Here is a 22,158-nt window from a genome sequence, read left to right as displayed (position 1 = left end):
CTATTCAATTTTTTGTAATGTTGTTCAATAGCTACATCATATATTCATTGATTATCGATGCAGATGACATTTTGATAGGAAAATGTTTCTGTTTAGTTAGTGTTTTCTGTCGATTATTTTTTTTAACGCTTATAAGTCACACAGACGACTAAAAAAATCGATCTGAGCCTTTATTAAAAAATGTAATTTTTGCTTAAAATTGAGGGGAAAAGCGGATTTTTGGAAAAATTCTCCGAGGTACACCAGGACCTGACCCAAGGTATGTAAAAACATTTTATGATCTAGAGTCTAGACCTCTTCATCTGGTCAGGAGCCACCCGGCAATAAATACTCAAGCCCTCTGTTTCATTTATTTAATGTTATTTTACATGTAACATGTAACCAACATCAATACTTAGATTTACGCAATTCTATACCTATTTTTACAGAATTATTTCTTTCTGTTTTATGAGCAACTAGTATTATTGGTATCTTCAAAACTCTACAACTTTCTATTGATGTAAGAAACATGTATTAACGTTTATGAGAAAAAAAACTCTCTGTGATGCGGTAGAAAACTAAATCACTTTGATGTGAAGATTTCAAATTATATTTGGTAATAGTTTTCTAATATTTTATCAGAAGATTAAAATAATGCTTCCAGCAAACAATTTTTAAAACCTGCACAAAAAAGTAGCTTTTTCTTCACCAAGGTATTAAATGCTCCAAACAGGGAGTCATTTCTTTTTCTCATACGGGAAAAAGTTCTCGGAAGAACTCTTCATACTGATAATGATAGTTTGGCTACGTCCAAGCTGATGTTGCTGAATAAATCTTTGTTTCCAGAATTGATTCATAGTCATGAACGACCTAAACCAGAGCTTAACCAAAACTCTCCTCTGTTCGAATCCGCATCAGCCAATCAGGGCGTAGGAATATCAGCTTTCTTAAGTAATTAACTCAGATGCAGGTCCTTTGAAATCGGGTCGCGTCGCTGGAAAGGGCGCCATTAAGAGCCATTTGGCGGCCGCTTGGCCTGCAAGCCACGTGTGGGGTTAAGTGCCCCGGCCGGGGCTGAGAGATTAAAGCCCCGGCGCAAATCATTTTTGCTCTCGGCCCCAATAACGGGAAGTGATTCCTTCAGACAGAGCCCCCGCATTAACCGGCCAATCACTGCCATCACCCTATCGTCGGAGCGCCGAGAGGGGACGCCAGATTTGGCAACAAATCGTTGTCTGATGAGAAAAAAGCCGCGGCAATTGCGAATCAGAGAGCGATTGAGTATTTAAATTAATGAATAATGAGGCTTGAAAAGGTTAACTAATAATGAGGTTGTGAATGAAGAAATAAAACACTTCTTGGGTCTGTTGTGTGTTGTATAAAGTAATCTTTTACAACACACATTTTTTACAGTACTACCCAACCAGAGAGGTGAGGTCTCTCTCCTCTCTCCCTCTTCCCCCCTCCCCTCAGTGGGGCAACAAGGATTTCTTCCTGGGAAGGGCTAGAACTTAATTTTCAATAGCTCTTATACATGAAATTAAATACAAAATCAGTGAAATTTCAGCAGCCCCGTTAGATTTATGCATTTTTTTAAATTTTATTTTATTCTTGCGAAAAGATTTTGCTACTGTCCTACTTTAAAGTAGAAAAAAGAACAAATTTTCAAACATTTTGTAAAATATCAAATGCCATTTAGAACGCATGCTATTAGAACAAAATTTCAAAAATTAGGCGCCTCAAAACGCAATTTTAGACCTTGTCTTTAATCTGATGGTCAAGGTGGTCATGAGAGTTTTTGAATTTCTTCTGACTTCTGGGAGGGGCTCAAGCCACTTAGCCCCCTCCATGGGGTGAGCCACTGCCCCCTCCCCCCCCTAAAAGGCGATAGTACTCAACTAGGCGACTAATAATTACATAGGAACATTGAGTCGCATTCCTCCAAGAAAGAAGTTGGAATTCCAATCTGAACTTACAATAGTTTTGGGAAAGCGAATGAACGATACCAAAAGTTAAGCAGCCAGATATAGTTTAGCAAAAAACTCAGAGCAAGTGCTCAAAATGTCGACCACTCTTTTCGTTGCACAGGATTTGAACAACTTTTTGACTTGCACAAATTGTCGTTCAATTTTGAACAGTTCAAAAATTTTTAACATTAGTACCTACGAGTTAATTAAAGCCTAATACAGATCCCGCACTTATAGGGAGATTTGCTTCAAACAAATTTTTTGTCGGATAAGCTCTTGATAAAAAACATTGTATGGAAAAGATTTTTTGATTTTGTTATTTTAAGAGCATTTTGTGAACAACCCCAAAAATTTTAACATTAACGAAAGCACGAAAAATTACTTTTGGGTACCAAGAAGTTGAAAATATTGCGCAGATTATCAAATTTTGGTTTCAAGAAATCGAGAAAAGTTGTGAATAAAAATCGAAATATCATACCTTGTAGAGTTAACATTGACGCAAGTCGAAGATAAATGCGACTGAATCAAAATGAAATAAATGACTGCAAAGCGCAAGTGTTTACCAGTAACACGAGATCAGTGGGATACAGAAGAACTCCCGACTCAGACTCCCAGAATTTTAAGAATTTCGACTCCGACTCCATGACCTTGACAGGAATGCAAACTGGGGGTGGGGGGGGGGGAGGAGACGGACTCCGGTTCGTGGAATTTCAAAGCCTTCGACTCCCGACTCCGTTCCGTCTCCTGTACCCCAAAATCAGTTTTACTCTGACTACATGACTCTGACTCCGCAGCCTTGGCAGAAATACAGGCGCTCAGGAAAAATTAACTGCTTTGAATATTGGATTTTTAAAGCTTGCGACTCCCGACTCCGACTCTTTTAGCTCTAAATCAGTCCAAACCCAGTTTTATACTGAGAAATAATGATTGTTGAAATGATTTATTTTTATTTTCATTTTAAAGTTTTAATTTATTTATTTTATTTTTAGCAACGGGAAATAAAAAGAAATTCAGAGTGTTTTATTTTTCCATAGAAAGAAAGAACTGTGCAGACGATTTTATTTTTTGCGAAACTTATTTATTTACGAAGACTTTTATGATTTATTTATTTATTTTTTAAAGCATATACCTTTTTTTGAATTTTCGCAACGGGGGAAAAATAAAACCCGAGGCGCTTCATTTTTGCTCCCCCCCCCCAAAAAAAAAAGAGCAACAAACGATTTTTTTACATGATTTGTTTTTTAAATTTTGATGCGTTTTTTATTTTTACTTCTTTTCCCTTATTTTTTGAAAACGATTAAAGAATTTTTGTATGAAAAAAAAATGCATTAGCTTCTTTGTTTCAAAAGTGCTACTACTTTATTAGTTCGTTTATTTTTTACTCATATAATTCATCAGATGAGACAGGCATATTTCGCTTTTTGGAAATCAACTTTAAGTGTTAAAAAGATATGTTTGACATAATGCGCAGTCTTAGCTAATTAATAGAATATTGACCAAAAGCTAGAAAGTCGATGTTGGTATACGGGAAAGTAGGCTTGTTTAGTTCTAAACGGAAATTATTTTATTTTTCATCTTTGCTCTTCCAATGCCAGTACCTCGTCGCCGTTCAATTTTGCTTGGTTTTGATTCCATTTTTTAATTTTTTTTCCCCTTGTGAAACCTGTTATATCGTATGAAGTCTTGTGAAGCCTATTGCATAATTCTAATACATAATATTAAGGCCCGGTTTTCCGACCTTCATTTGCCAACTTTCAAATGTAGATGGCGCAGAATTTCACTCGGTTTAAAGGGGGGGGGGAATAAAGGTTCCTCTCTAAACAGCTTCACACAGAGGGGAGTAATTAGGCGTTGATAGCTGTCACGGGAATTGAACCCCTCTCCCTTCAGGCAAATGCAAAGACGAAGACCGGTTTGCTCTCTCAATATTTCTCAGGATGAAGTTGAGGAGCAAATTGTCAAAACTTAGCTTCTGAGAGATTTTTGTGATGCAACTATGGGAATTAGTTTTTCTGAAAGATTGACAGTCAAAATTTTCTTGGCGGCAAATTTTGCTTTAACCACACATTTCTTTAAATTCTTATTTTATTCTTAAAAGTAAAATATTAACATTTTTTCATTTTTCACAGTTACAATTTTTTCTTGTCATCTAATAATGATTACTTTCACACATCTATGAAAATCAAATGTTTTTCAATCATGGTAATTGATCAGCATAAAATAATAAGGGAAGACGAAAAGAGGGTGTCAATTTCAGAAAGTGTCGTTGCGTTTATCCAGAAGTCGCAAAGAGATTGGAGTTTGACTAAGATTTTAGTGCTATACTTAAGTTTATTCAGGGCTGGTTTCTTGAGTGATTGACGTTTATTTTTTTTTACATTATTAATATTAAAAAAACTTTTTCTGTTAATATTAAGTCTCGGAGACAAATAAAAATGGATGACGAGCGAAAAAGGCTGACTGCTTTTAAATAAAGGAAACATGCTAAATTAAAAACCAAAGAACAAAAAAGAGTCGTTAAAATTTTTTTCAACATGATAAGCTTTTTTTTTTTTTTTTCAAATGGGCAGTTTTCGAAAGCGGAAACTTTTGCAAAGTAATCCCAATTACAATTTACTAATGAAATACCATTGAACAGTGAGGAGTGGTAAGACCACAAGAGAGTGAACGTAATAACAGAGTAAATTGTTCAAATCGTTGATTCGTAGATGAAAAAAATAAAAATAGAATAAAGATTCTGCTAAGATAACAACTGATAAAATGGTTAACACACAAGACATTAAAGTTCAGTTATCATCAAAGATTCAGAGATATTGATATTAAATAATTAAGCTAGGTTTGATTTCAAAACAGTTTTGATCAAAAGAGCACGTAAACGTAACTTTTTTCCAAAAAGTAACAAAATTCATTCGGAATGTAATCGTTTTTTTTTTTCTTTTTTTTCTTCTAAATTCAAAATGTTTTTTTGAGCAAACAATGAAACAACAAAGAAGTTTTTTTTTTCTTTTTCTGAAAATAAAGGTGCTGTCTTATGTGAAACATACTAACATGCTTAGCATTCAAGAAAAATCTCAGTTGCTCTTTATCTCCCCATTTTTTATTATATTTTCCCTTATAGGTCTAACGACGAGAGGCCATGCCAGCCTAATCTGAAACTAGGGATCCGTCCCTTGAGGGGGCCCGGCTCGGAATCGGAGTAGTATAAATTTGGCCAGTTTTAGGGCTGGAGTCGGGCCCGGCGACCAAATAGGTTTGAGGCACGCCTCAGCTCTCGGCGGCCCAGAGTGCAACTGCGAATCTCTTGGAAAGATTAAAAAAAAAAAAAAGTCGAGATTATCAAGGCTTTAAAAAAAATACACTAGTAAATTCACACCTATACACTGTAAAAACGGTTCAGAAACGTTCTAGGAAAATAATGGGCAGCTGATGTGCCCAATTTCTGCCAATTACATATCTTGCAAATCTAGGAACTTTTATCGCTAAAATTCAGTACCTGATTATTTTATATTTACTTTATATCCGATGAACCGTTTCTAAGAGAATGCATTTCGAGTATTATTTAATTATCAATTCCAGTTGAGTGAAACATTTTCCTCCTTGTATGATATGTATATATTCAGCTTGTGACCTGTGATATTGACTGCATAAACTGCAGAGTTCCTCGCGTACAATCCCTCTCAGGCCCTCATCAACAAAATGTAGCCGTTTATTTCGAGTATGAACGTCTATTTATAGTCACTGCAACATTTTTCATTATCAGTAGTCATCAAATTGCATGTAAAAAAAAATGTCAAAATTAAGTTATGTTTCTGATTTTATATTTACTTTATATTCGATGAACCGTTCTTTATTGAAGAGAATGAATGATTACGAGTATTATTTAATTTTCAATTCCAGTTGAGTGAAACATTTCCCGCTTTGTATGATTTGTACAATGCAAAAAATAGTTGTTGTTTTTATAGTAATATACTGTTTTTTCCTACAGTTTAATAGTGCTCTGCTAAATAACAGAAAAAAACTGTAGAACTCTTAGATTGCGTGCAAAACGATGCGCAAAAGGTGTTTGTTTTCATACGAATTGCATAAACTGAAGAATTCTTCGTATACAATCCTTTTGAGGCGCTCCTCAGCAATGTGTATCTGTATTTATTTCGTGTACGAATGTTTATCTAGGTCACCGTAACATTTTTCATTATCATTAGTCATCAAATTGAATGTAAAAAAAATGTAAATATTAAGTTAATTATGTTTCTGATTTTATATTTGTACTGATTTTATTTTATATTTCCGCTTTGTATGATATATATATTCATCTTGTGAGTTGTGATGCATATTGACTGCATAAACTGCAGAGTCCCTCGTGTACAATCCCTTTGAGGCACTCATCAACAAAATGTAGCCGTTTATTTCGTGTATGAATGTTTATTTATAGTGATCGCAACATTTTTCATTATCATTACTTAACAAATTGCCTGTAAAAAATTGTCAATAATAAGTTAGTTATGTTTCTGATTTTATATTTATTTTATATCCAATGAACCGTTTTTATATTGAAGTGAATGAATTTCGAGCAGCATTTAATTATCAATTCCAGTTTAGTGAAACATTTTCCGCACTTCAAATTTTGTGTGAAACAATTGTCAATATTAAGTAAGTCCATTTCATAATTATGATATTTTTCTACTTACTTTGTATCCGACGAACCGTCTTTTTATTGAAGTATGAACCGTCTTATTATTTTGTTTTATTTTCTGGTTAAATGTAACATTTTCCCCTTTGTATGATATGTATATATTTATCTTGACAGGTGTGATGCATATTTACTGCATAAACTACACATTGCATTATGTACAATCCCTTAGAGGTAGTTCTAAACAGAACTAACTTACGTAGTGCATGGTTCGAAGCAGTGGGTGGAAGTAGCGCGCTACAAGTAGCGACGCTACTGTAGTAGCTACATTTTTGAGTAGTTTGTAGTGTAGCGCACTACTTTTTAAAAGAAGTAGTGCAGTGAGTAGTTAACTACAAAAAAATGGTAGTTTGTAGCGATTTCTGGAAACTACTTTTAAATAAACTGAAAAAAAAAGAAAAAATCAAGGTTCAAACGAATTTGACTGGCGCAAATTTTACACAAGTACATCAGCGGATGCAATGAGAAATAAGACTCATAAAAATACGAGCTGACCTCAGGCATTTCATTTTGACGCCATACGTTCTATCTGTTCGCCGCCATTAGTTTACCGTCGTAATTTTCTTATTTCACCAATATTTATATTGAAAAACGCACTTATTTTCGCGAAAATGAAGATATCGGTGATTTCGCGAGTTGAAAATTTGGTGAATTTTATGTGAACAGACCGAAGATTGAAAAACAAAAATATTTTAGTGAGGCTTAAATTTTCGACAGTATTTACCAAATAAAAAGAAGCTACTGAAACTGTTATAGAAAAGTATGAAATTGAACTGTTCTGGAGGACTTACAATAAATGCGAGCATTACATGTATGAGAGTATGATAACGGACATTTTTCTTAGTGTCTTTTGATGAGCTAATTTATCAATCTTTTTTTGTTCAATCCTCTTACGGTGTGTTTGTGTATTGGGGTGTCCCCCCCCCCGAAAAAAAAATCGAAAGTTGATTTTTCAAGTCGCACACTCTCTTATATTTTATCCTTTTACGTCAAAAAAAAAAATATATATATATATATATATATATATATATATATATATAATTTGAACAACGGCAACAAGTGCCGATTACATCTGAAAGAGTGAATCAGCACTTGTGTAGTGCTAGGCCAAATTAAAATAAAATGTTTTTTTAGAAACTCAAAATTTCTGTTGATAAAACGTTGCTCCTATACCCCACATGTGCACCACAAAAATATTTATTCAAATTAAAAATCATTTAGATATCTCACACGTGGCCTAACATTTGTAATTTTCTTCAAACAATTAAGTTTTTGATACATATTTTCAGATATGTAAGATTTTACGAAATTATTATGCTGAAAAATATAAACAGTAAAGTAGAAAAGTAGGTAATTAGCGTTAAACATAAATTTTTGTTTTCCTGCAATTTTTAAGTCTCCCACATAGTACTCAAAGATATGGATTTTTTCCAGGTTGAGTTAAATTTTTCATTTAAAATATATTATGTTTTTATTATTCGTTTGTAATTGTTGATCTGTAAATGTGTTCGCCAGTAATTTTTGAACTTGATATTCTATTTAAATTATTTATGTAATTTTTTGAAAGAGAACTGAAAAAAAAAACAATTTTTTTAAATAAAATTATAAATTTTAGGTCAAGTGTGGCATATCTAAATGTTTTTTAATTTGAATAAATGTTCTTGTGGTACATGTGGGGTGTTGGGTACAGGGACAACGTTTTATCAACAGAAATTTCGAGTTTCTAAAAAAAGTTTTTTTTTCTTTTTTTTTTGATTTGGCCTAGCATACAAGTACTGTTTTACACTTTCAGGTGCAAGTCGGCACGGGTTACCGTTGTGCAAATTATATGAGGCTTTTTTCACAATTTTTTTGACACAAGAGGAAAAATACAAGAGTGTATGCGACTTGAAAAATTGACTTTCATTTTCTGAGGGACAACCTATTGTGTATGCTTTGTATTTACTACTTATTTTTTGGAAAGTAGCGAAGTAGCAACTACATTTTAAAAGTAGTTTGTAGATGCTACATTTTGAAAAAAGTAGTTGTAGTTAACTACATTTGTAACAAAGTAGTTGTAGTTGTAGTTGTAGTTCGCAAAAAAAAAAAAAAAAAAAAAAATGTAGTTTTTCCAACCACTGGTTCGAAGGAATCCCATTTCTAGTTTGAATGTGTGAGCTTTAAGATGAAAAGTCAACCGATAAAAGTGTAAACTCATTCTTTCCGTGTCATTGCAAATCACGACTGAATCTGTTTTAAATTTTATCAAGTTGGAGAAGGGGCTACATCCCTCTAACCCCCACCCCTCCAACATTAATATGTCGCTAAACATAGCATATATATTTATATATTTCTCTCGGAGTACCGACTTAAATTCGAAAAGTATTGCAGTAATTAGAATCTCCGGAATTTCGGTCTAATCTTTTGTAAGTTAAACGGCGGCTGACCTCTTAAATGGCGGAGGGAGGGGCGTGGGGGATACAACCCCCTCATCCTGGGAACAAAGTAATCTATATTTGATAGATTTAATTTGAAGGTAATAACTTCAGATAAAAATACCTCCACCTTACTTCCTCCAAGCCTTTCCGTACCGTTGCAGATGACTGTTTACTCTTTTGCAAGTTTTGACTACATAGGAGAACCCCCCCCCCCCCACCCTACCATATTTATAAACTATTATACATTACCTGGTGTATGTTCAGATCTGGTGTATGTGTGAGGAGATAGAAAGTTTTATCCCTTTGCCCCACCCCTAACTCCGCAATGCCCATGTAGCATGGGCGCTGACTTGCAAAAATTATTGGGGGGGGGGGGGGGGGCTGTGCCAATCATCACCGGGGGTTTAGGGGGTATGTAATCCCACGGAGGTGCCCCCCTCCCAAATAAAGGTCGATTTTTGTGCCTTGAAAATGCCAATTTACATATTTTCTGATGTGTATAATTTTAAAAAACAAACAGTATGTGACATGGCATTTTCATAGTAAAACAATCCAAAAGTTGGTATACAAATTTTTCTGGTTCAACTAGATCATGTCACTTGTCTTAGTAAGCGACATTTTTTTGTTCTATTTTATGGGGAGTCATGCAGTGCCGTAGCTGGACATGGAAAAGGTAGGACGCTTGACTTGCATTGAAGGGCACTCCCAGAGACGCCGACTTAAAAAATGTCGGGAGGGGGCATGCCGCAGGAAATTTTCTAAATTTGAGATGAAAAATAGTGAGTTTTAAAGTTTTATTTAAAGCATTTCAAAGTCATATAATCAACATTAGAACCACGAAAACTCGACAAGCCCGACACATATTTTTTAGCTTTGAAAAAAGGAAAAAATAAACACAAATACACACAGTATTTTTGCAAAAAGGTAGTTTAATTTACGCATGCTTTTTAAGGCCAGTTGTTTTTTCATTAATGATATCGCCTAACATATTTAAGTGTAAACGCAGTCAATCAATGTCTAGATCATTTTTGAAAAACTTAGTTGATTTTTCAAAATGTTCTCCTCTCTTTCACCTCTGCTTAATAAAAGCAAGCACTTTTGTTCAACTGCAATGACCTGTGTGCGTCCAGTTGATGCAAATCGCCCAATAATGCAAAATTGCACCATTTTACAAGCCTCAATATATATTGCCTTGTAGTACAGTCGAGTTCCGACTTACGCGAGGGATACATTCCAAGACCCCTCGCGTAAGTCGAAATTTCGCGTTGTGGAAAAGGGTATGTGTACATTTTTTTATAAACGTACCTAATTATTTTAGACATTTGTAAACACCCCCTCAAACCGTTAAAAATCATTTCTTAACTAACTGTACATTACTGTTTCTTACATAAAGAACTGAATGATTACTTGTATTTAAAACAAAAAAAAATGTTTTATTCAACATAAAATACTGCTACGATGTATAAAATCAATGATCAATGGGAAAGAAAGAAAAAATAAACCGGTATACGGTAGGCACAGTATATAGTAAGAAAAGCAAATGCATCTTTAGTTGTACTATACAGTCGATCCATTATTGACATTTGTGCACAATACACGAGCAGTTTCCATTTTCATAATTTTTTTCATTTTACTAAGACACTACTCGGTGAATTTTTACGGATTTCTTTTTCTTAACTTGTAATTGTATGTATGGAAGATTCACTCATACCTAATTCTTGTGCTACCTTCAACGCATTTTTTAGTTGAGCTTCAGCTTTTCAAGAAGCTCTAACTTTTTTTAATTGTCAGAAACTTTCTCTTTTTATCTTCATAAACTTTAGATGAAACAGCGCTCTTAGGTGTCATTATATTTCATTAATTCTCGCATTTAAAATGAAAAGAAAAATTCCACTCTCAGCGATGCTGAAAGGATGAAGATCCATTCATGGAAAAAACATTTTTTTAGTACCCAATAATAAAGCCGATACGAACACACCACGATTCCCTTCCGAGAATTTTCGTGTTGCGGGTGAGGAATTCGCGTTAGGTCTGAATACAGGAGAAAAAATCACGTTATAGCCATATCGCGTAAGTAGCGGGAGTCAACTGTATTCCTTTGGGATTTTGAAAGTGTGCGGTGAGCTGCCTTCGTTGTTTTCATGTTTCTTTGGTATACGTCGATTCCGAGGAAGGGAAGGATCATCATTTTGTGAAGGTTTTCTTTTAAACACAATTCCCAAAAGTGTTCAAAACTATCACGCCTCCCATATAATATATCAAACTGTCATCTATTTTTTCCCAGATCAGCAACACTTAGGTGAGTGCGAAGCAGCGCTGCCCACCGGCAACAGACTTGACCCGTAAGTTCGCGCACTGGGACAAATGTTTACAGTGCTCGCAGCACTGTAACACTATTATTATTCACACCACTCGTTTTCAGTTAACCTGCTTACACAACCGTAATAATTATTTGTTTTAACTCATTACTGAATGTATTTTACAAGGTAAACTATCTTCAAACAAGAAAAATAAAAGATAAATTTATGAGTTTTGAAAACATAATGTAACTAATAATTTTCTTGATTTATTGGGAGGGGGGCTCGGGCCCCCTCAGGTTCCAGGGAGTAGGCGCCACTGTCATGTAGATATAGTAAGTGAATAAGAATACCATCCACGAAAATCTGCACTGGATTTGAAATGTAAAAACTAAAATTTACAGTTATGTGCTGAGTAGGTATTTATTACGGAAATACTGAACAAAAAGGAGTCATAAATGTTAAATATTTAGAAGAAATTAAGTTAGTGATCAATTTGCATGAGGAAAAATCAAAAAGAAAAAGAAAAGGGGGACAAGATTAAATTTAACCGTATCAAATCCTTTTCCAAACCATTATTGAAAGGAGATTACTCATTTTCTTGAAAAATAGTCACAACCCTAAAACTTTCAAGGAAAGCTTCTTGAATTTGGTCTGCACATTTTTTCACCTTTCGTTTTTCTCTTTTATCGCCCATATACGATGTTTGTGTTTGTGTAAATCATATACTATTTCTTATTGAGATATTAAGTCAAGAATGTTTAGGAAAACTATGATGAAAAGTTGAAATTTCAGAAATTATTCTGAGTGTCGATCGAACAACAGATATTTGATGGAGCCTGCTTTTTCCAGAGAAGAAATCCTCTTTATTAAGTGACTAAACCGAAGCAGTCGTTAATAAACCGGTAACTTCAAATCAAACTATACAATTACAGCAAACGTGACAGATTTAGGTAAGTTAAAAATTTTTGCTCACACATAGTCGAATACACTATGATTTTTCATTTATCTCATAAATAAAAATAAAAAAACATATATAAATGTTTTTCGTTTCAAAATAGCCAAAAAATCGCTTTTATTATTATTATTTTTTATTTTTTTCATTTTATTAGAGAATGGCATTCACAACAACAAAATACAGACCGACAAAATTAAAAATTGCGAAATGCCTCAGTGACAAGCTGAAATTAGCAAAAGGAACGCATTCAACCACTTCTCGATGGGGGGTCGATTCCCTGGGCCCTCGGGAAACATCGTTATCAGACTTTGAAGAAAGGAGGAACTCGCAAGTGGCTCGCGTTGGGAAAAAGGGGAGAAAGCTAAAGTGATTTATGGTAGAGTTAATTAGGAAAAGTGCCAGACACTGGTATTTTTCAGATTTCTTACTTCAGCGACATCTGCATGAGGAAGTTGGAACTAAATGTCCGTAGATTGAACAAGTTTTTAAAACATCCACACTTTAAAATATAAAAATTGATTAAAATGAACTTTAAAAATTATCATTACGACCCTCAAAGTCTTATGAATCATCGATAACTGTTTTTTTCCCTAATAGTATTACAGGATTTGTAGTAGGAAGCAAAGTTGCTCAGTTTTTAGTGCGTGTATGGTTGCTATTCTGAAACCGTCGCCAAGCGAGATTTTCATTTAAAATTAATTTAAATTATAAAAACGCAAAATTTTTCTACAATATTATCTCAATCCATTCTAGACTGAAAATCATGTCGTATGCAACAAATATCGGGAGGCTATTTGCTGTTGATTTTGATTACGGGAGTAGATTGATTTTCCCTTGGCGCCAATCTCTTGGGACAACAGCCTTAAGAAAAAAATATCAATAAATATTATTTACTAAATTATTAGTTTGCATTTTCATTTGTTTAATTATCTTTTATGTATTTCTGCTACAATTTATTACAATGATAATGATTTTATTATACTTATTTTATTATTTTATACGCTATTAGTTATAATGATTAATTTTTGTTTTGAATAAAATTAACGTCCAAGATTTCCTCTTTTGAATTCCTATGTACCTTGTCTGCGACTTGTTTGGCGTTTATTTACCTGTGCACTTGGCACTGCCTTTCGCATCTGGCAACCCCCGTGTCCAACTCGATGCGAAGCCATACTTCCTTCAAGTACCGGTCCGGACTGCTCAATTCCCAAAGGCGCATCCATACTTCATGAGGCAACACAACTTTAGCCGGACCCGGATTTTCTCCACGATTTAGTGCCGGATGCCCACTCTCACGGCCACCCCCCAGAGGCCAAGAACAAAGGTCCGGGCCATTTTGATTCGGAAATACGGTTTGTTACTGTTATTGATAGCATTTCCGTCCGGCAGTTAAACGTTCTTTTATAGTCCGGCCACTCCGGCATTATATTTTGTACTTTAGAGGCATTATACGTTTCCTGAATCGGATTTTTTTTTCTTTTCTTCATCTGTTTTATGGTCCATTTTGAGCGGTGATAGGTGTAAATATTTGAGAATATAGCGGTCTGTTCTTTCGGTTTTGTTTTCTGGAGCACTTTTAGAGAGGCGGGGGAAGGCACTTTTTCTCCACAACCACCCCTCTCTTTCGATTATTATCCATTGTTGTAATGCTTGCTGAACTAGAGTCGGATACTGTAATAGATTTCGTTGCTAGCATAGAAATTGATCATTTTGAAGTTGGGATCATATCGGAACTATTAAGGCATCGAACGTTAGAAATGAAATTCTAGAAACAACATTAAGTATTGAAACGGAATGGAGCAAGAATAGATCTTGAAGAACATTTTACATGAAAATAGAAAAAATAAAATAAAATACGCGTGCTTCTAATGCTAATTTTATTCGCTAATCCATGGCATCCCTTCTCAATCCACAGATATTGAAGGAGGGGGGGGGGAGATAAGGGTCTGTAAAATTTAGAAGCATAAGTTTTCTTCAGTAATTATCATGCGTTTTATTAAAATTTAGCACATCGTGTAACCAGTTATGGCCTAACGATTTTAAAACGATTGATGACACAATATGTGAAACTTAATCGTTAGGTACTAACAACAAAATATATACAGGGTTAGCAGAAAAAATATCCTGGTTTTAAAACTTTATATTTCATTAGTTCTTACACTTAGCAGTATAAATGATACATAAAAATAAAGATAAACTAAGAAAGTTTTTTTTTTTTTTCATTCATAAATGTTCGATGCGTGAGCCTTTCGTAACGCGACACACATCTATAACATACATTTTGGAGTGTTTCACTGTCAAATTGTCAAAATGGCGATCTTTCAGTTCTTGCAATGTTGTAGGTAATGGTGGTGTATAAATACTGTCTTTGACGAAACACCTGATTAAAACACACACACACACACACACACACACACACACACCACGTTAGGTTTGGGGATCTGGCTGCCCATCGCCATAAAAGGTAAACCATCATCACCTACACGGCCAATCCAGCATTGCAGAACGTCAGTGACGCAGCGAAGTGGGGGTGGAGGGGGGAATCCCCACAGAGGTCTTAGTTAGTTTTAACATTGTTGCCAATCCTAGTAAAGTAGTTAATACACGTGTAAGGACTGTTGTGACCGAAAAACTCCTTCCGGAACGAATTTCTGGCTGCGTTAGCGCGGAACGTGCACGCTTAAGTAGTAATTTACGCTAAAAAAAACTTGGACAGTTTATCTTTATTTTTATGTATTATTTATAAGTATAATAGTTTGTAGTAAGTGTAATAGTTTGTGAAATATAAATTTTTAAAACCGGGATATTATTTTATGCTAACCCTGTATATATATTGCCACAAAATCCTTATCCCTCATAAGTTAAAGAAAGTGATTCAAAGTTGAATGAGATAAACAGTGTTTAATTTTTTCAATCACGTTAAATTTTGACGCAACACCCGTCTATACCATATGAAGACTACTGTCTGACCACATTTGCCATAAAATTGGCAAGAGGCCAGCTAAGACGATTCTATATAAATTAGGGGAAGGGGAGGAAAAGTTAGATACCTTTATTTTGTTCATTTCTATGTTAATATGCTTAATTTAGAGCTTAACTTTTATTCGTAAAGGAAAACTGACAGACCTGAAAACTAATAGACGAGTCCGCTACCGCCTGTAAAGTTTACTCAGATAATTTTGCAACAAGTGTACAAACCATAAAAGGAGCTATTTACTTTCAGTTTTGAAAAGTATTTTCTGTTTACAAATCAAGATTCTTTCAGTTGCTAGAATTTTGGAAAAAGTTCTTAAGATTTTTCACGGGATCAGCTTCATTTTAATTGCAGACATTAAGAATTTCCTCTTCATGATTAGAATCTTCACTAAGACTTTATTCGGTTTTACTCAACAAGGTTGGACCCAGCTTCTTGTTTTTGAGAGGATCATCATTGGAATGGGAGGGGTCGTACAATTTTAGTGTTTGAACACAATCAGGAGGTCGAGGGATAAATTTTCCATACATGATTCCCAATTTTTCCTCTTATCTTTAATCTTTTATTTTGGTTATGATTTTCTTTCATTCTTGGAAATTTTTCTCCTCGCATTCTCTTGAGAATTTCCAAAATTGTGGTTGGTTTTTTCATTTATTCGTTAGGAAGTTTTCTTCCGTCTTACCCTCTTAGTGTTTAGGTTATTACTATTTTTCACTGGTCGTAGTGACTTTTTGAATAATAATTTTCTCCTATCACTAAAATCTTTCACTTTGCCACTAAACTTGTTTTCTTATTTTTGAAAATTTCCCATAATTATTGAAGCTTTCAACTTACACTGTAAGAAAACTCCGAAAAGTCAGACTATTTTCGGGCCACGTTACGGCATTTCATGGATTACCACATGTTTCTTGGGAAAAATAAGTACATTTGTAAAAACTTTTCCTGAATCGCGACAGGTTTTCCGAATGCAAATCTCACTATTTTGCAAAACATTTTCAGCTACCAGTGTGAACTGGTAAACAGGTGTGAACTGGTGTGAACAGCAATTCATGCTCCTTGAAAGATGTTTTACCTCCAGATCCGTTAAAGCTCTTTAAAATTGATTGAATGAATGTCCCCATTGAATCTCAAATGGGGACAAAATGCAGTCTCTGGATATTGCAGCTCTGCAAAAATTGCAGGTAAATAAGTTGATCTGCATTCGCTTGTAGTTCTACCTCAGCTTCGACTATATCTGACTTAAGAGCCTTAGTATTAAATTCGGAAGGTGCCAAGCCCATCCCGGCGGCATGTTTACCGTATCTTTTTATTAAAACGGAATACAGCTTACAGCAATTCAAAACATGAAACTAATCACTTTTTCTTAGGATTTGAATAAAGCATCTCCAAATCAATCTGTATACAAAATTTATTACTAGAGTTCACTCAAAACAATCCTGAAAACAGTCTGAGTATGACTTGAAATGTGTGAAGTTTACACTATAAAAAAATTTTCCGAAACGTTAGTGGTAATTTCCATAGAACGTTTCGAGATTTCACACATTTTTACCAATTTCCTGTGAAAATTACATATTTTTGTCAAAAAGTTTCCTGAATTACTACAATTTCCTGAGTTACTACAGACTTCTCAATGTTGGGAAAAATATTTTTAGCTACAAGTTTAAAGATTAACCGAACGTATATTTCTTAAGTGTATCGACTTAAGAACGATTATGGACCATCAAGTTGACTAAGCTCCCAATGAAAGCGAATAAGTCTCTGGATTCCGCAGCTTGGCAAGAATAGCAACCAAGTGAAATGCTTGATACTAGCAATTCTGTGTTGTCACTTAGTTGCAATAATGCTTTTGAAGCTTACTTGGCAAATCAGGAAGGCACCAAACTACTACTTAGAACCTACATCAGTTTTCTCTGAAGGTTACAGAAACATGACTTGCTTTAACCGGAGAAATTTCTGTATTATTTATTAGAAACATTTATGATTGATTTCAGGATGGTTGCAGATTTTTAGCAGAAACCAGTTCTGTTCTTTGTATGTTACTAGCAGAAATTACTCACATTAGCTGCCCATTATTTTCCAGGAACGTCTCTGAATCGTTTTTACAGTGTAGGTTTTCTGCCGTGGGGAAAATTAATACTAAGTTTAACTTTAAGAGCAGATAGATCGTATATACAGTGGCTCCCAAAAGTGTTCGCACACCTTGAAATTTTGTAGTACAACCAAAATAACGCAAAACTGAATTCGAATATGAAGTCCAATTTTTTTTCGCACCATTCTATGCCATTCAGAATAAAACCCAGTAGTTTTTTTTTTTTTTTTCAAAATATTGCCAGATTTTATTTTTGAAATTTGTCAAAAAAACAAAGAGACAGAGAAAAAATACACCACAAAAATCATCGCACACTGAAATATTTTCGTATAAATTCATGATTAAAATTATCATTTTTTTTTTTTTTTTGCATTGTAATGACACTGTTAAGTCATTTGCCTTTAATTTTTTCTTCATTTATTCCCTAATATTCTGCATAATATTTTAAAATGGCAGGTATGCGTAGAAAACAACAAACCCGATTCGAAATTTGATTTTTTTCCCTAACAGCAGACATAAATTGGTTTAAAATGTCTTTAAATTAGTTCATTTATACCATTCTATAGTGGAGTGCTTGATAAAATGATTTAAAGACAAGAGTCGGATTGAAAACAAGGTAAGAAAAGGTCAACTGGCAAAGTTAACAAAGCGTGATCGGAGGTTTACAGTTTAAAAAAATTACGAAAAATACACATTTGAGTGCTGAAAAAGTTTCTGCAGAATTGAATGAAATATTTTATGTTTAATTTTCACCTAAAATTGTTCGCCAAGTTCTCTGATTAGCTGGATTAAAAGGTTCTTCTTCCCGCAGAAATGTTCTTTTTCGTGCGAAAAACAGTATGCTTACGCTTTCCGTCGTAAAAACAATGATAAAGAAGCTCAAAACATTTTGGAACAACGTCTTACTCATAGATGAAAATAAATTAAATATTTTCTGTTAAATTGTTGTATATCTGTCAATAGAAGAAAAAATGAGGAATTTAATCTTAAGAAATTAGTTGGAGCAGTTAATCAGGAAGGTGAAGGTGTTCTTGTGTGAGGTTGCATAATTGCATCAGGATTTGGAAATTTAGAATTTTTTGAAGAACCAAAGCATCATGTTGTTCATTTAAATATTTTAAAAAGCAAATTTAAACTATTAGCCCAAAATTTGGTAATCGGAAACAACTTTGTTTCTTCATCAAGATAATGATAAGAAGTACACGTTTGCGTTTGGTGCCTCAAAAATTGTCCTTAAACTTAGAAATATCTCCTCCATCGCCAGATTTAAACTTAATGAACCATATTTGGAGATATCTGGTGGCTAGATTACGAAAACACACCATTGAAACGAAAAGCGAACTAGAAGCAGTAAGACTTGAATAGCTGCTGAACACTTACTCAGAAATTGCATAAAAAAAGAAAGAAAAAACAGTGAAATCTATTCCCGGACGTTTAAAAGTTGTTGTTGATACTGCATGATATTCTACTAAATAATAATTTTTTAAAAAGTTAAATTATTTACTAATTTTTTGATATTTTTTTTCAAAGTGTACGAAAACTTTTGTGAGATAAAATTTCCGGCACTTTTTGGTTTTTGATTTTTAAAAAATTAAGTTGGGGGAAATTCCATGGTGTCGGACGTAAAAAATGAAAAAAAAATTCTCAGTTTTAATTCCATTTAACAAGTATAAACTGTTCCAAAATGATCAAACTTATTTACAAGATACTTACTACATCCCACTGAACAAAAAATCATGTTAGTTTTTCAAAATAGATCCCTAAAGTATAAATTAAAAAAATTTAAAGAGTTGGTGTCGGACGTAAACACACAAATAGTGAAATTGATGATTCACTTAAAAATTATTAAGAGCCTGTGAATTGGCTTACATTTTAATTTTAAAAACAATATAATTCTAAAGTATACTTATGATTGAAGCATATTACACAGTTTTCAAATGATATTATTAGGAATAAAATTATTTTAAAAATATTTTTAGCTTGGTGTCGGACGTAAATTTTTCAAGTTTGACGTAAACTATTGCTCTTAAATGTAAATACATAACAATGATTACAGTTATAAATATGTAAATTATATAGGTTACATATACTGAAACAAAATTTAACAAGTAAATTCAAAAGTAGGGTTGATTGGGGGAAGTGGGATACTGGGGTAAGTAAGTGGGTGACCCTCAAAAAATGAAATAACCTTATGGTTTTTATAATTTTTTACATTGATCATGTCATGGTTCATCACAGTGATTAGTTTTGCGTATATTTGGGTTACGTGGAATTTTTTTCCTAGGTCAGAGAACTTAGTCAAAAAAAAAAAAAAAATCTGAAAATTATTTTTTGGCGAGTTTAAGCAGCATTTTTCAAAAAGTGTTTCACGGTTAGCAATGATGAGAATGCAAAATTATATGAGGCAGGGGTTTTCAAACTTTTCCGATTCGCGGCACCCTTTAACGAATTAGAGTTTTCTCAATACATTAGGGTGTCAAAAAAAAAAAGGAAAGAAAGTCAATTTTTCAAGTTGCACACCCTCTAAAAATTTACCTTTAAGGTCAAAACAATTAATTGTAAAAGAAGTATCATACAATTTGATCAACGGCAACCCTTGGCGACTTGCGCCTGAAAGTGTGAACCAGCCCTATGCACTAGGCCGAATAATTTTTTTTTTTAGAAGGTTGAAATTTTATTTTGATAAAACGTTGCCCTTATAGCCCCACATGTACCACAAAAATATTTATTCAAATTAAAAAAATATTTAGCCGGTTGGTGGCGTGATGGTTAGGCGCTGGTCTTCTACGCCTGTGCACCAAGGTTCTGACCTGGGTGGCCAGTCGGTGGATTTTCGAGATGTAGAAAATCTTCAGCGCCCATGTCGTATGTTTGTGCGGCATGTAAAAGATCCCTTGGGTATTCGTTTGGCTTAGAATATCCCTCAATTAAATTAAATTCTTAGTGAAATTTCGCATCAAATGAGAGTCCAGGTACTTCCATCTGGTGGAAACTGGGCGTCAAAAACACTAACGTATCATGCATCAGCGCCTTAATGGTGACACACGAAAGACTGATGCTTTGTTGAGGAGCGCACTAGGTCTGGTTATGACTCAGACGCCTCTTGAGGTGGGTCTCTCATACAGCCCCATTGGAAAAAAAAAGATGTCCATCAGGGGAACTAAAATTTAGAATTATTTTCAAAAAATTGATTTTATTTTCGATTTATCTTTTAAAAAATTACATATACATTTTGATAAAATATCAAACTCAAAAATTATTAGTGAACACATTTTTAAATCAACATTTGCAAATGAAAAATAAAGAAAATAATATATTTAAAATGAAAAAGTTTACTTAAAATTGAAAAAAAATCCATATTTTGAGTACCATGTGGGAGACTTAAATACTGAAAGAGAACAAAAATTTCTATTTAACGCTGATTATTGATTTTACTGTTTATATTTCTTAACTTGATAACTTCTTAAAATTTACCCTATATTTATTTAAAAAAATAGAGAGAGAAAAAAAATCAATGGTTTGAAGAAAATTACAAATTTTAGGCCTCCTGCTGGACACCTAAATATTTTTGATTTGGATAAATATTTCTGTGGTACATGAGAGCTACAGGGGTAACATTTTATCAACATAAAATTTCGAACTTCCATTTTTTTTTTTTTTTTTTTTTTTGATTCGGTCTGGTATATAGTGCTGGTTTACACTTTAAGACGCAAGTCGGCACAGGTTGCCGTTGTTCAAATGACATGAAACTTTTTTACAATTGTTTTGACCTAAAACGAAAAATATTAGTGCGATTTGAAAAATCGACTTTTTTTTTTGGAGGGGGGGGTACCCTAATACACATATATTGATACCATCGACACCTTGCGGTATCCCTCACCTCCTTCTACGGCACCCGATTTGGGAATCCCTGACACTCGGGGAAAAACGGTTACCTTTGATTGATATATACTTCCTACCCTTAAAATGTCTAATTCCATTTTTGTTTCTTGTTACAGGAGAAAAGCCACACAAGTGTACAGTGTGCGGCAAGGCCTTTAGCCAGTCTTCAAATCTCATCACCCACAGCCGCAAACATACAGGATTCAAGCCATTTGCTTGTGACATTTGCGGAAGAGCATTCCAAAGGAAGGTTGACTTGCGAAGGCACAAAGAAACTCAGCATTCGGACCTCAGAACTGGTCTTCACTGAAATGGCACAGAACCAGCTGTTCTGGAAAGGGTCTGGAATAAGATGGTTCGAGCTCTTAACGCAAAGGGAAACAACAATTATCAATCGCAGAATATTTCTCTAAGCGCTAAAGACTTGGGAACTGTATCCCTTCTTGATGATTCAAAGCATTTGACTTAGTTGGTGAACATACCACGCTGATTCAAATCAAAAATGTCTTGAAGAAACCAAAGACTTCTTGATGATCTAAACAAATGTGATTCCCACTAGGATAAACATAGACTGTTTTGAAGCAAGTAGCAAAGAGTGCTTGATGATTCAAAAACTTGACTCACTTGTTAAATATACCACCCTTGTATAAACTCAAACTGTTTCAAAGCAAATACCAAAGAGCTCATGATCGGGAGCAGTTGATGATTTTATTATTAGTGTCAAATGATGAATCGGTTTTCGGTAAGAGCAATACTGATACCGAAACAAGTTTTATTCCTAATATTGGTACTCTTTTTCTCGGAATTAAAGCAATGTTTTTAATGAACTTTGAAAAGGAAGTATCAAACTAGTCATAAAAAATAGGGGAAACTGAAAATGCTTGAAAAATCAAAAACAGCTGTTT

The 22,158-nt window shown here is 34.1% G+C and overlaps 1 protein-coding gene across 1 annotated transcript in view; it reads left to right on the top strand.

Moving 5' to 3' along the window:
* The window catches only part of LOC129230522 (zinc finger protein Gfi-1b-like), a 36,660-nt gene extending 15,097 nt beyond the window's left edge, over positions 1–21,563 (top strand). Inside the window, exon 5 of the mRNA XM_054864926.1 lies at positions 21,370–21,563. Coding sequence (XP_054720901.1) covers positions 21,370–21,563 — 194 coding nt within the window. The remainder of the gene's footprint in view (positions 1–21,369) is intronic.
* The last annotated feature ends 595 nt before the right edge of the window (positions 21,564–22,158 follow it).

This window comes from Uloborus diversus, chromosome 9, assembly GCF_026930045.1.
Source record: "Uloborus diversus isolate 005 chromosome 9, Udiv.v.3.1, whole genome shotgun sequence".
Lineage (NCBI taxonomy): Eukaryota > Metazoa > Arthropoda > Arachnida > Araneae > Uloboridae > Uloborus > Uloborus diversus.
This window is presented reverse-complemented; position numbering and strand designations above follow the sequence as displayed.